This window comes from Aspergillus luchuensis, chromosome 1 (assembly GCF_016861625.1).
Source record: "Aspergillus luchuensis IFO 4308 DNA, chromosome 1, nearly complete sequence".
In the NCBI taxonomy this organism is placed as follows: domain Eukaryota; kingdom Fungi; phylum Ascomycota; class Eurotiomycetes; order Eurotiales; family Aspergillaceae; genus Aspergillus; species Aspergillus luchuensis.
Window position 1 is genome coordinate 2051859 of NC_054849.1, and position 13229 is coordinate 2065087.

At 49.9% G+C, this 13229-nt stretch overlaps 1 protein-coding gene across 1 annotated transcript; it reads right to left on the reverse strand.

The window, feature by feature from the left end:
• Nucleotides 1-3367: 3367 nt before the first annotated feature.
• Nucleotides 3368-8749, reverse strand: pkhB (putative sensor histidine kinase/response regulator; the record flags this gene model as incomplete). Its single annotated transcript, XM_041690268.1, has 1 exon — nucleotides 3368-8749. The coding sequence occupies one exon, from the start codon at nucleotides 8747-8749 to the stop codon at nucleotides 3368-3370; it is 5382 nt and encodes a 1793-aa protein (XP_041537435.1).
• Between the last annotated feature and the right edge of the window lie 4480 nt (nucleotides 8750-13229).

Genomic DNA, 13229 nt, shown 5'->3' on the forward strand with positions numbered 1-13229 from the left:
GTTTTTCTGGTCTGAATGCGTCACAATTCAATTTTCGTTTTCGGCTTCTGATTCTTTTCCGCTGAGAACGAGCTACTTTGGGGTGAATGATAAGACGCTCTCCATACCATGCGATTGCCGGCTCAAATCAGCCTACGCCGTCACACCTGGCACCCTGAGCTTATGCAACCGGCTGCTCGACATTTGTCTTCGCTGCATGGGCTCCATTGGGTTAAGACTAGGATGGCTTGGATGCAGACCGGGTCATGGCCGCTTGGATCGTGAGACGATTGTCCCCGCAGCGCCCACAGCGCCCAACAACCGATGCAGATGAGGTCCGTGTTAGGCCTCTGATGAATGAAAGAATGTCTCCGGAGTGGAGGGTATTAAGATCCTCCGTTGACATCGACCCAACGACGGCGGGTGCATTGCGGATGGGGGGAAACGAAAGGAATGCAGCGGCTGTGGGGTTGTGAGGCCCTTCATTCGCCTATCGTCCGTTTGCTCGCATCGTCCCTCACCGCCACATCAGTGCTCCCCTTCAGTTGGTTCCTTTTTAGTCCATTCGGCCATCATGACGCTTACTGCACCATACGTCTAGAGAAGAAGTTCATCCGGGCCCGCTAGTCATTGGGCCTTCTGTCATCCTCTCTTTGGCTTTTCCAGAACATCGCGAGCGGGGTGCTACCAAACAGGCTGTCCGATCCCAGCCAACGACATGCATGCATCATTTCTCCAAGTCTGGGGACCCGGATTGGATTGCAATATCCAGTCGACCCAGCTAATCGGCCTTACGATTATCGCGGCTCATTCCTGACTTTGCAAAGACGCCGGATTCCTTGGTCGCCGAATCCCAGCCACGACGGCAACCTAAGTGAGGTTCATATACAATTCTCAAGCAGCCCTCACCATGCCAAAGTCCTTTGGAGCAACGTGACTTCTTGTGATGGGCTGGTTTTCGCCTTCGTTATACCGCTGTGCAACGTCTAATGTCTCTGCATCATTCAGCATCACTTTTGTATCTTTCTCTGCCTTGCACAGTCCCATTCTCCCTCGTGACTCCAATATCTTTCCCTGTGTCCTCTGCATATGCCTGTCTAGATGACTGACTCACAGGACGCGTATCAGCCGCAGGTGGCCACTAAGGTGGCTAAACGGATGGTTTCCGCCCAACGCAAGTGTTTCAGTCTCGATGTGAATGGCCGTCGGATCATAAATCAGGCCCGAAAAAGAAAGCAAGAATGAATACTACAGGGCGACGACAACCATTCACGCTCAGTAAATCAGCATTACGGCTTCAAGTCAAGCAAGGAAATGGAGTTAAAGGTTATCCCGAGTCTTTCTATTCGGCACGTATCCGAGACATCTGAAGACCAAACAACCACTGTCTCCGTGACCTTTGTTCCTACTACTAACTTCAGGACGAGCAGCCAGCCATCATCCGACATCTGAACCCTCAACGAAGGTTACACAAGGGAGGCAAGGAAGTGAAAGAGCACCTTCAACGCCTCTAATAGGAGTTCATCATGAGTCTGGAGCGAACCCATGATCTCAAACTGGTAGGAAGAGATGCGTGGAGTCTCCCGACACGTAAAAAAGGTGGGTCAGTAGTCGACACCAAGCTAATTTCATAGAAGCTTCAGATTGTAAAACACAGATACAGGAGGATGCAGTCTATAGCACATGACAGCCGTAATAGGCAAACATAAGTCACCACGTTTCATAGAGCCTAAGTATGTTACGGAACAGTTTTCCCCGGAAATATTCAAATTCAATCAGTTAGTAACCTACCTACTATGCCCCTCCTAGTCACTCCTCCCTCTGCGACCGCATTAGTAGACATTAGCCATTCGGTACTACTTCTTCACCAACCCAACCTTCGGAACATCTTCTCCGGTCGGCAGCAGCACGGCTGACTAGCATCCAGCCAACTAGTTACCTCCATGGGTTTTCCTACCACTTTTACCCACTACTAGTAACGAACTTACTGATTTCATTTCCTATGAGAAGCCGGACTGGCGAGATCGTTTCCCGTAATGCATTGCATTGAATGAAGAGAAACGAAGTAATAAAAGGGACAGATATTATGGATTAGCCTGGCTAGGGTATATCTTTCACTCACTCAATCACTGGTGGGATATATATAGTAATGATGATGAATATAATCTACTCGGGAATGATAGGGTACGTGGGTTAAGGTAATTAAGAGAAGAGAGGGTGAGAGAGGGATGTGAGGATAAAGGATACCCGGAAGAGGACAAAAGCACGGGCGGTGGGGGGTCCATTGGGAGGAAAATGGAGAAGAGAAATTGATATAAGAGAAAAGAACAACGCTCTGTTATCTGCAAATACAATTCCAGAAAGTTAAATGTCGTGCTCATGAAGCTGGTATCGGGGAAAGCCGCGTGAGGGAGGCATGGCTTCACAGGAAGAAAGACGACTGAGAACTGCTCAACAAATCCGAGAACTGACGCCATATAAAACGAGGTCGAAGAGTCCACAAGAACAACAACAAGAACCCTGAGATCCCGGCCCCGTAATGCTGAAAGGTATCAATCAATCAAACTTTGAATGCCGAATGCAGATGCATAGTGGGTGTTCCACAACCGAGAAAGAGGGAGACTCTGAAAGCGAAAGCAAAAACTTGAAAAATCATCCAGAGGCGCCTTTCCATCCGATGGCTCTAGCCAATCCAAGAGAAGAAAATGAAAATATAAAAGAGAAGATATGAAGACCTCATCCCAAGATCGAGAAAAACAAGACTGTGTAAAAGATACATCATGACCGGGAGGGCCGCAGAGACGTGTTACCCCTGCAATGAGCGCGGAGGTGTGGTTATCACGTAAAAGAACCCAAATAACGCCCTGTTGGCAGTTGAGAGTATCCACAAAAAAGGCAGGCGGACTACATTATTAATCACGGTGGTGGTCCTCACTATCGGCCCTGAGGCGGTCGCGAAGGAGAAGCAAAGGTCGATTGGGATCAAGCAGACCCATCATCATCTTGCCCAACTCATTGTGCTTGATAGGCTTGGTGACATAGTCGTTGAAGCCAGCTCGTGCGGCATCCTCGATTTGATCCGTCATTGCGTTGGCTGAGAGCGCCATGATCGGGATTTGGGGATAGTGGTTCTTCAACTCCCATCCGCGGATATCACGACACGTATCATACCCATTCTTGATGGGCATCTGGATATCACACTGCACAAGGGGTGAGCGACAACACCTACTGCGAGCAGTTGGGGAATCCTGCACTTACTATGATGAGCGAGTAGTATCCTGGTTCCTTCGAGAAGACCATTTCTGTACACTCTTGGCCATTCGTAGCTGTCTCCGCCATAACTTTGATCTTATCGAGGTATTTCAACATCACCTAAAATGACTTAGTATCAGAAAGGGAAACGTAATGTGGTAAATGGCAAGGGGTAAGGACGCACCATGCGATTCGTCTCGTCGTCCTCTACCAATAATATCCTATAGCCTTTGTTGCCGATAACCTCCTTAACCATCTTAGACATAGTCTTGAAGTTGTTGTTAATCTCCCTTGCCATATCTTGGTTTCTATCCTTGCTCAGATCGCGTCGGTTGTCGGGATCGAAGATGGCAGAGAAGGCAGAGGGCTTGACTGGTTTCGGTACTGTGTATACACGCCTTCCGGTGGCGGCAAGCTCTTTGATTCGGGCGTTGACTTGGCGTTTCTGGTAGAGGTCGGAAATGATGACAAGGGTTGGGGCGGTCGCAGGATCACACTCTGAGACATATTGAATCACGTCTGATACATCGTCCACACTGGGCAGGTTGAGAACCAAGTGAGTGAGCTTCGAGCCAGACTCGTCACTTACGTGGTCCCGCCAGTCTTCGATATCCGGAGTTGAGGTAATGGAGAACGGGACCTCAAGAGGGACGACCTGTTCGATGTGTTGTTTGATGGCTTTGCGAGTGTTGTCCAAGGGGCACAGAATAAGAATGGAGAACGCGCTTGGTAATTGCTTCGCGTCGTTTCCAGCAGCCGAAGCAGGTAACTGAGTCGAAGAGGGGGGTTCCTGCACCTGGGATACCGGCTCGGTCGCTGGACGTGAGCCGTCGCCACTTGGAGTCGCAGATTCCGTTCCGGACGCAGCGGGAGCATCAATCTTAGTTAGAGGGTCTACCGTGCTAAGATCAGGAGTCGGAAGAGCAGAGGAAAGTGACGACCGTTCGGAGAAATTGGACGTTGCCAGACGAAGGGGGGGTTCTGCGTTGGCTGACGTTTTCGAGAGGGATGACTCGAGAGCAGAAGTCAGTTCGGCTTGATCTGGCGCCTTATTATTGAGCGGATCTTTCGTGAAAAGTAGCTTGTGCAAGGGGTTAAGCTTGGGTTGCGCTCCGAGCATTTCAGATGCACCCTGTGCTTGTCGAAGGGTTCGGGACTCTTCGGGAGTCGGTGGTGGGGGAGCATCGACTTTGACATGGAAGGAGAATTTTGCGCCTTGGCCCTCCTTACTGCTAGGAGTCAATTTTCCGCCATGCATCTCAACAAGCTGTTTGGATAAGAACAGCCCCAAACCACTACCCGCATGTTGCTGTGATCCATTTTGCCCAAGCTGACTGAATCGTTGCATCAGCCGTTCTGCATCCCTTGCGCTGAAGCCTTTGCCCGTATCCACGACGTCAAAGTTCAGTAAGAGTTCGGTCTTCTTAATTTGAGCTGAAGCATCATGGTAAATGGAGCAGCAGATGTGAATCTCTCCTTGCGCAGTGAATTTGACTGCATTACCGACAAGGTTGATGAGTACCTGTCGGATTCGGAATCTGTCTCCGATGACCATCGGCGGGACATCCACATCCATTAAGTAGTTGATCTCGAGGCCCTTGTCGATGGCCCTGGACGAAACAGTGTCGATTACATCTTCAATCACAGATCGTACATGGAACCACGAGTTGACTAGAGACATTTTACCCGCTTCCACTCTAGAAACATCGAGAATGTTGTCGACTAATTCGCGTAGGTTGGTCGAGCTATTCTGTATGGTATCAAGCATTCTCCTCTGATCTGTGTCCAACTGAGTATCAAGAATGAATGGAATGGTGCCAAGGATGCCGTTCAGCGGAGTCCGGATTTCATGCGACATGTTGCTAAAGAACTTCGTCTTGGACTCCATCTGGTTGTTGAGTTGTTGCATGGCTTTATTCAGTTCCCGCTCTAGATTCTTGCGGTCATTGATATCCGTGCAGGTTCCGTACCAGGACGCTTCACCGCTGCCAAAACTGCTTGTCTCGACACAGACCAGGCGAACAAGGTGCCATCGGAAATCGCCACCTTTCGAGCGTAGTCGTAGTTCTGTCGAGTAGAAAACACGACCATTCTCATCTCTCTGTACAGAGGCAACTCCCCGTTTGACAAGCTCTTCCAGTGCGGGTGTGACGCCCTGACCCAGATGCTTCTCTTGAGAAGACTTGGCGCTCGTCGTCTCCGTGGGTGCTTCACCTGCGTCACTGACGGCCCCATTTTTCTGTGAATCATGGAGGTAAAGGGAAAGTAAGCCACACTTCTCGAGATCATCGTGATGAACATGCTTTGCGAAGCCAAAGTTAAGCGCATCTTCAAGCTTCTGTCCGGTGTACAAATGCCATTGCTCATTCACGAAGATAAGGCCCCGGTATTCTGTCGCTTCGAAGACGATCTGCGGGATAGAATTGGAAAAGGCTCGGTACTTGGCATCAGTGGCAAATTTCTCTCTTTCCTGTGCTGCTTTCAGCTCCGCAATATGCTGTTCATGGATGTCAAGGAATGATCCAATCCAATATAGCACCTCTCCTGTGGAAGACAGCAACGGATTTGCCCGGAAGATGAACCAGCGGTAAGCCGACTCGTCGTTGAAACGCTTGACGCGAACACGTTCGGTAAATTGAGAGCCTGTACGTAAAGCATTTGCCCATTCCTGAGAAACGTGTTCCCGCTCGCTACTGTGGATATTCTGCCAGGGATCCCTCAGCTTCTGTTCCTGGGGTTGACTCCGCCTGTAGGCATCGAATTTCGAATTTGTCCAGATAACCTCGCCACTTTGAGGCTTTGCAAGAAACAGATGAAGGGGGACTGAGTTCAGCATGAGCTGGGCCACAGTATCGGTGAACGGACGTGGTAGCTCGCGTTGTAATTGAGCGTAAAATGAGTTTGTTGATGGGTGCCGGGAAGTTTGCGTCGGCGATATGACCGGGGGCGCCTTGACTTCTTGTGACGGTGAAATTATGACCGGGCTTTGGTCCTGCGAGGTAACATCCTCCTCCGAGGGCTTCCCAAGGAACTTGCCGGGGGAAGTGGGAGTTGATATTGCAACGTTCTGTTTGACCTTCGCCAGCCTGATACGCTGCTGGAATTGCTTCGACTGCTGAACATTGAAATAGCTGTCCACGCCATCATTGCTAATTCTTGCGGCCACACCGGGTGATTCGGAGAGATTCAGAGTTGTCCCAGCCCCGATATTGCTCAGTTCAAATCCCGGGGTACCAAGTCCAGATACTGCAGGGCTAAATTTGGCTGAGTTCAATCTTTCTTCGGGACTAGAAAGACTGGCGCGGGCTGAAAGCGATCCATCATCCGCTATCGTGTAGTTTACATGACCACTGAGGCCAGCGACGAGCTCTAACTCGCTGCTTTCATCCGAGAATGTTCCACCAAGACCAAGGAGGTGCCCGTAGCGCGGAACCTCAAGTCGAGAAGTGACTTGGCGCTCGAGCTGACTGTATTGTTGAGCCAAGCAGAAAGAAGTCGTCAGATGGGGCATGAGGTAAGCCAAGGACTTCCTCAGGTTGGAGGGATAAGGCATTATTGAGGAGAGGATGGAAATCACTGCAACGGGGAATCGTAATGTAGACGGTGATGTTTGTTTAGAGCGGCCGGCGTGCAAAAGTGGGATGTGGACCACGGACTTGGCCATGTCGACACCGATGGCTTCCAGGGGCTTGAGGTTGGAATAGTCATGAGGCGGGGGATGTTTCGCAAATGCTTCCTCGTCAACAGCGTGGCTGACGAAGAAAGGGTTTTGCTCCGCATGAGCACGCGGCGCAGGCGAAGGAGCTGGAGACTGCGACCACGGCGATGGGGGTATTTGCTCGTACTCGTCGAAGAATTCCATTGACGGCGTACGATGTGCTTGCAAGCCTGACGCGGCGGGATTAGAAGTCGATCTAGCGCGAGTCGCGTACGGTGCCTGAGTAGTGGAAGGCTCGGCGGTCGGCGTGACTTGGATCCTGTCCTCGGGAGTCTCACAGGGCGTCTGATCGTTCGTCAAGCCTTGGGAGTATTCACGGGTCAGAACAACAGGGTCGGTGCGGCCAAAAAGCTTGACGACACCTGTCCGCTTGATAAGCGGATCTGCTTCGACTTCCAACGGTCTCGGGATCGGAAAGACGGCTTGTCGAGGGTTGTCTTGGGTATATTGGGGTTGCCCTGATGACGGCTCGGTTTCCGGAACGGCGGGGTTCTCGGCAAGGGTAGAAGTGCGTTTGAGCTCTGGTCGGAGTGAAGACTTCGGTTGTAGGCGCGGAATGTCTGAGTCCTGAACATTGGGGTTCTTCCTTTCCTTGCCAAACCCGGCGAAGGAGTGTCGCGACAGAAGCGAGGGTCGCTTTGGAGATTTCGAAGCGCTTGTTCCATTGGCAAGCGCTTCCCTAAGAAACAGTTCCTTTTTTCGCTCCGGGTCTTCGTTCTCTTTCGGGGTCTTATCGCGGGGTGTGCTCGTCTCATCGTGCAGATGCCGTACCTGCAACTCCGTCTCGATGTTCTGATCAAAAACCGCCTTTTGGCCCCATGGAACATTTTCCAGGTCAGTCGCATCGCCGGGTACGGCAAGCGACACCCGCTCGGCACCATAGTGTGCTTGCAGAATATGTATCACATTCGCCCACCAAGCGTCTAGGCCAGGATCTGCGTTTAGTTGCAAAGTGAGGTCATAGAGGTTTGGACTAGGGTAATTCGGATCCTCGATCACGTTCTTGGGTAGCGCTGGTAGGAAAAAGCTCTGCAAGTGCGGTGTATCTGCCCCTGTCAGCTGCTGCTCTTCTGAAAGTTGCGATGGCATCGTCTGCGACTTCAGTTTCTCGGCCGGCAGTGTCAACTTGAAAGGGCTATGGTTGAGCGTGGAGCTCTGTGTCGGCCGAGTCGAAGGTTGCGTCTGCATTCTCGGGAACGGATAGGACGGCGTTTGGCCGGTGATGTTGTCGGGGGTAGAATCCATGGCCCGGATGGTGCCACCAGACCCAGTAGAATCGGAGAAGGAAGCTGATGGCATCGCTCCTGTGGACGAGGCGACTTTGGGGAAGGATACATTGAGGGGCCTTTTCCTTGTCGATCCAGGGGAATTTGAGGTGACAGGATCGGGTTGCGATGGAGGGGCTTCGCGATTAGCCGAAGAACTCTGGTTCTGTGATTGTTGCATCTGTTGGTAGACGAGCAACTCTTCCATCTGCCTCCGGAGCTCTTTAAGGGTTTGCAGGCTTCGTCCCTGGTCCTCTGGGTACTTCCCCGCTTCGGAACTGTCTTTCTTCGCAGGCGTTGAGGTATGACATGCGTCCGTAGTCTGCTCAATCGGAATAGAAGAGTAAGCGTTAGCATTCCACGTGTTATTCTCCGTGATCGTGTCTCCATCGATTGCAAATCCAGTGCTGTGAACAGGAAGAAAGCCAGTTGATTGGGAGGAGGTTCGACGGAGGGAATGGGATGCGGCGACAGGCGAAGGGGCCTCGGCCGGCGATGGAAGCGGAGGTGTCCTCATGCTGCGAACTTCCCCCATCCTATACTCCCTCCACCGCCGGTCAGACAATCAATTCTCCTGGGTGAATCCAACTCCGCAGGAGCCAACCGGAGCACTCATCTCTCGGACAAACTGGTCCGCGATCAGGGTAAATATTCGTAATCGATGAGAGCAGGGGGAGACGACAGACGCGGTAGAAAAGGGGAAGGAGAGGAAAGAGGTGAGAGGGAAAAAAGTGATTGTTGGAGTGTAAGTGTGTGCAAGTATGATAAGGAAGAAGGGTGAAAAAGAAAAATGGGTAACGAAAAAAAAAAATACAGTTGACAAGAAGTAACAAAAAAGGGGGGGTGGTTTGGCTGGGGTGTAACGAAAAATAAGAAAATAAAAATAAAAAAATCAAAGAATGGCCAAAGGGGGGCTGTATTTTTGAACACGGAAAAAAATGGAAATGAAAAAGAAAATTAAGACCCGAAGAGAGGAGGGAGGCAGAAAAAAAAAGGACCAGGTGATATTAAACGGCCTTGAGAGATGAACTACTTTGTGGAGAGGGGGGGGTAGTGGATATAAAAAGGGAAAGGCACGAGAAGAGGAAGGGAAAGAAATGTGTAAAAGGGAAAAAGGATTTAGGTAGGGAAAAGGTTGTTTGGAGGAAAGGGTGGTGACTAAAGCGGTGTATAGCGGGAGTGCAGGGAAAAAGAGAAGCAGGAGGAACAGGAGGAAGAAGGTCAAGAGGTGGAGGAGAGAAGAGGAGGAGAGGAACGGGATTGTGAGGAAGGTTCGACTGATCTGACCTTTTTCCTAGAAGCACTGGAGCAGGTTCTGCTATTGACCCAGCAGATCGACGATTTGTGCTGAAGGGTGGAAATGGTCCGTCTCCGGGGGTGTTCAGCCTATGACGTAGGCAAGCCCTGGGGGGTGTCGGTTTGCTCAAACCCGCGGTAACCTAACTACTTAGCGAAGATGTCGCCCGGCCTGGGGGATCAAGTTGGAAAAGAGGGGTAGAGGGGACGATGAAAAAGGGCGATGGAGGGAACGAAGATGGGTGAGAAGAAAGAGAGGGACTGTGTCTGGCTGGTCTGCCGGACAAGAGAAATCGTCAGGCAATAAATGAGAGTGTGCGCGAGGGAGATGGGAGGGAAAGGATGAGCAAAATTGGAAAGGCCGGAAGGGAAGTAGAATAGTCCGCTATGGAGGAGAGCGATATTATGGTCACTCCGAGGAGGGAGGATGAGGGAGAGGGAGGGAGGGAGATAGAGCGAGAGAGACCGAGAGACCGAGAGAGTGAGGGAGAGAGAGAGAGGTTAGGTGGATGGATGGATGGGTTCGATTCGATGGAAAGGATGGAGGGATGGGGGAAAGCCTGGGAAGGAAAACGACTGGCGGGTTACTGGCTGACTTACTACTTGACTGGCTGGCTGGCTGGCGGATTCCCAAGTCACAGTCACCCGAATTTCATCAGAGCGATTTCCTCGAGAGGGGATGAGAGCCTACCAAACGGCCTTCCCCCCCAAAAGTGCTACTACACTACTTACTACTAACTGAACTAACTACCAAAACCAATACCTAACTAAACCCAAGTATTGACACCTACCGGCACTAACCGTTACTTAGTCTGGTAACCCAAGGGGGTAAAAAAAAAAAGAATAAGAAAAAGAAAAAGAAAGATAATACTCAGTACAATCACCACTCAGCATCCTGATGCGTGAGTTTGCGATACCGCCACATCCCTGCTGATTATTGCCGGCACAATTCTGGGGTTGCCGAAATTGGCCACCCGATATCACATGATGTCCCTAGATATAGACTAGTGCCAGGGCATCCTCGACCTCATCGCGCGCCACCACCACCAGATCACTGAGATGGTTTTACCCACAGGGCTGTCAAGGACACCATGGGAACATTTAGCCAGCCATTAGAATTGCTTAAACCTTTCAATCAACTTTCAGCCTCATATCCGCTTCCTAGGATAAATGTTGCCCCATCCGCATATGTAAGGATGTGTTACCGCCTTCTCAGATGACGTAGCGCAGGCTTTGGGGAACCTCGTCCGGTTCTCAAGTGTTGATGCTGTGTCTTAGACCAACAGCATGCCGTTCGCCTTGCGAAGTAGAGGTGTTCCCGTAGAAGTCATGCCGTATGGCTGTCTACACGTATAGCCGATATCCTGCATGCCCAGAGTCCTTCAAGGGGTAGGGCGCTCGTGACTGGGCTGCACACTTACCGAAGAGGCTAGTTCTGTAATTGAATCGACGATTTGGGATTCAAGATCCAAGGTGCCAAGTAGCTGGTAAATACCAGATAAATGTCACTTGTTCATGCAGGGTGTCTAAGTAGAACCAGCATGTTCCTCGATCTCGATGTGTTGTTTGCTCCGGCAGTAGTGACCCGTAAACAGAAAACGATTCGCCTTCTTCAGGCTAGCGATATCATGATAGTTGTGTCTAGCATTGCACCTGATATAGCCACTCTAGTAGAATAACTCCTCCATATGTCAACGCGTAATGTCAATAATGATACTATCGATAATGGTCTAACAAAAGGTACACACTCTGTGAACACACTCTAGCCGAGAGATTCGTCGCCTTATTGCTAGGCTAGTCCTAATACAGTCTAGCGGGGGGAGGCTGCACCACAGGGCGGAAAAACCACGGGTTCTCAATAAACACCACGCACAGATGGTCTTTTCTCCGTCAACCATCCATAGTTACTCCGTAATTGGAGAGCACCCAGGGGTAGCGGAGAAAAAGGTGGCCACCTACATCATCATCATCAGTGGAGGACTGGTTTCAAAAATAGAAAAGCACCAGATGTCAAAACCATTGTGGACGACAGAACCCAAATCCCAGCCTCGCTAGGGGAGAGTGTTCGATGGCACGGTCGGGGAACCGAGAGACTATGAATTGTGTCGAAGCATGGGAATGTTCGCCGTTAGGGACCTATTTATGGACACCCCTTACGATCATGGTGATGATAGGCGCTCCGGCTCGCATCAGATGACGACATCGGGCGTTCTGTCTACGGGTAGGACCATGGGTACGGAGCCTGACTAGGTACTATTTTACATTAGCTCTGCAATCCTGTACCCCATACATATTCCGGGTGGGTAGCCAGCTGTGATTGGAGCAACATCATCCATGTCCATCCATGGATATTCGAATCGGGAGAGGCTGGTTCTCTTCTCGGATACCCATCCATGTCACCAGTCACCACTTTCCTCACCACTAATCCCCCCTAACTAATAAAAATAGTGAATTCGGTTATCGGTAGTGTGGTCAGACATGCCGCATGCCTGACGATGCCATCCCCGAACCATCTCTCTCCTAACAAATTTCGTACAGGAGTCAGGCGATCCAATCTAATTTATTGAAATACTCCTTATATGAGGACAGCTTTTAGAGTTTACAAACTCGTCACCTACCCTTTTTTAGCCGGCTTAGGTGCTACGTACTTGTGTCACGTCTCCCCGTCTTATACTCTGGAAAAAGATTTAGAGCCACGCTACCTTCATACCTTGTACAATTTGCGGATTCCTACTGAACTCTAGTCTGTCCAATTTACATTATTCATCTTCCATCGGCCTGTTTCCTTTCAATTCTATGGTCGTTGAGATTGTTTACAAATACGTCACACATGACCAAATGAGCTACAGGTAGGAGTCGCCTTATATGATTCTTTGAGATATGTCCTCCGCCCAAGAAAAGAGTTCAATTAAAGAAATATCATGCCCGGGACTTTCAAATTGAGTTAATCTGTCACCGCCAAGCACCGTCCCCGTTAGCTGGTGGAGTTCGACCAACACATAATTAATAGGAGGTCGGTCCATATCGTAGGCTGGGATATCCAGTAAAGTCCACTGAATCAGTGTATAGGTGGACAGTGCCAATCTATCATTAATCATAGTATTACGATGGTACGCAAATCTTGCATAATGAGCAAAATCGACCGAAATATGACCTATTAGGTTTGCAGAAGGGTTTGATCACTATTACAGGGGCGAGTGAGCACCAGTATCTCTCGCATTCTAAATCAACCATGCCCGCTAGAGCTGTCCCAAGAATCCGGCTGAGTAGTACTTTGATTCTGCGTTATCACTTTATTGGTCTTTTATAGACTTATTCAATAGACCGGCCTTGATTGAACTAGCCTGAGCGTGTAGTTTCAACTCGAATCTTGCTTTTTAAGTTCACTCATATTGTGGACCTGGGAATATAACTACTGTGTACGTAGTCACATCCATATTAAGCAGCATATGTCTTACCCATTGAGCGTTCTCATTGGGCCAGTTATCAAAGGATCTGATGATCAGGCATGCGGATTTCTCCATTTGGCCGACACATCCTACTGTATACTCTGAGGTAGCTTTGCTTAGGGGTTATGCTCGACGATTATAATCTTCGACACTGAGATTTTAGTTACCATACGTAAGCTCTAATTTCTGTAGGAGAATATGCCAAAGTCTTCGATCTTTAGTCTTGATTAGCGTGCGCTGTTTTTCCCTTCCAGTAGTTCAGTGACTTCC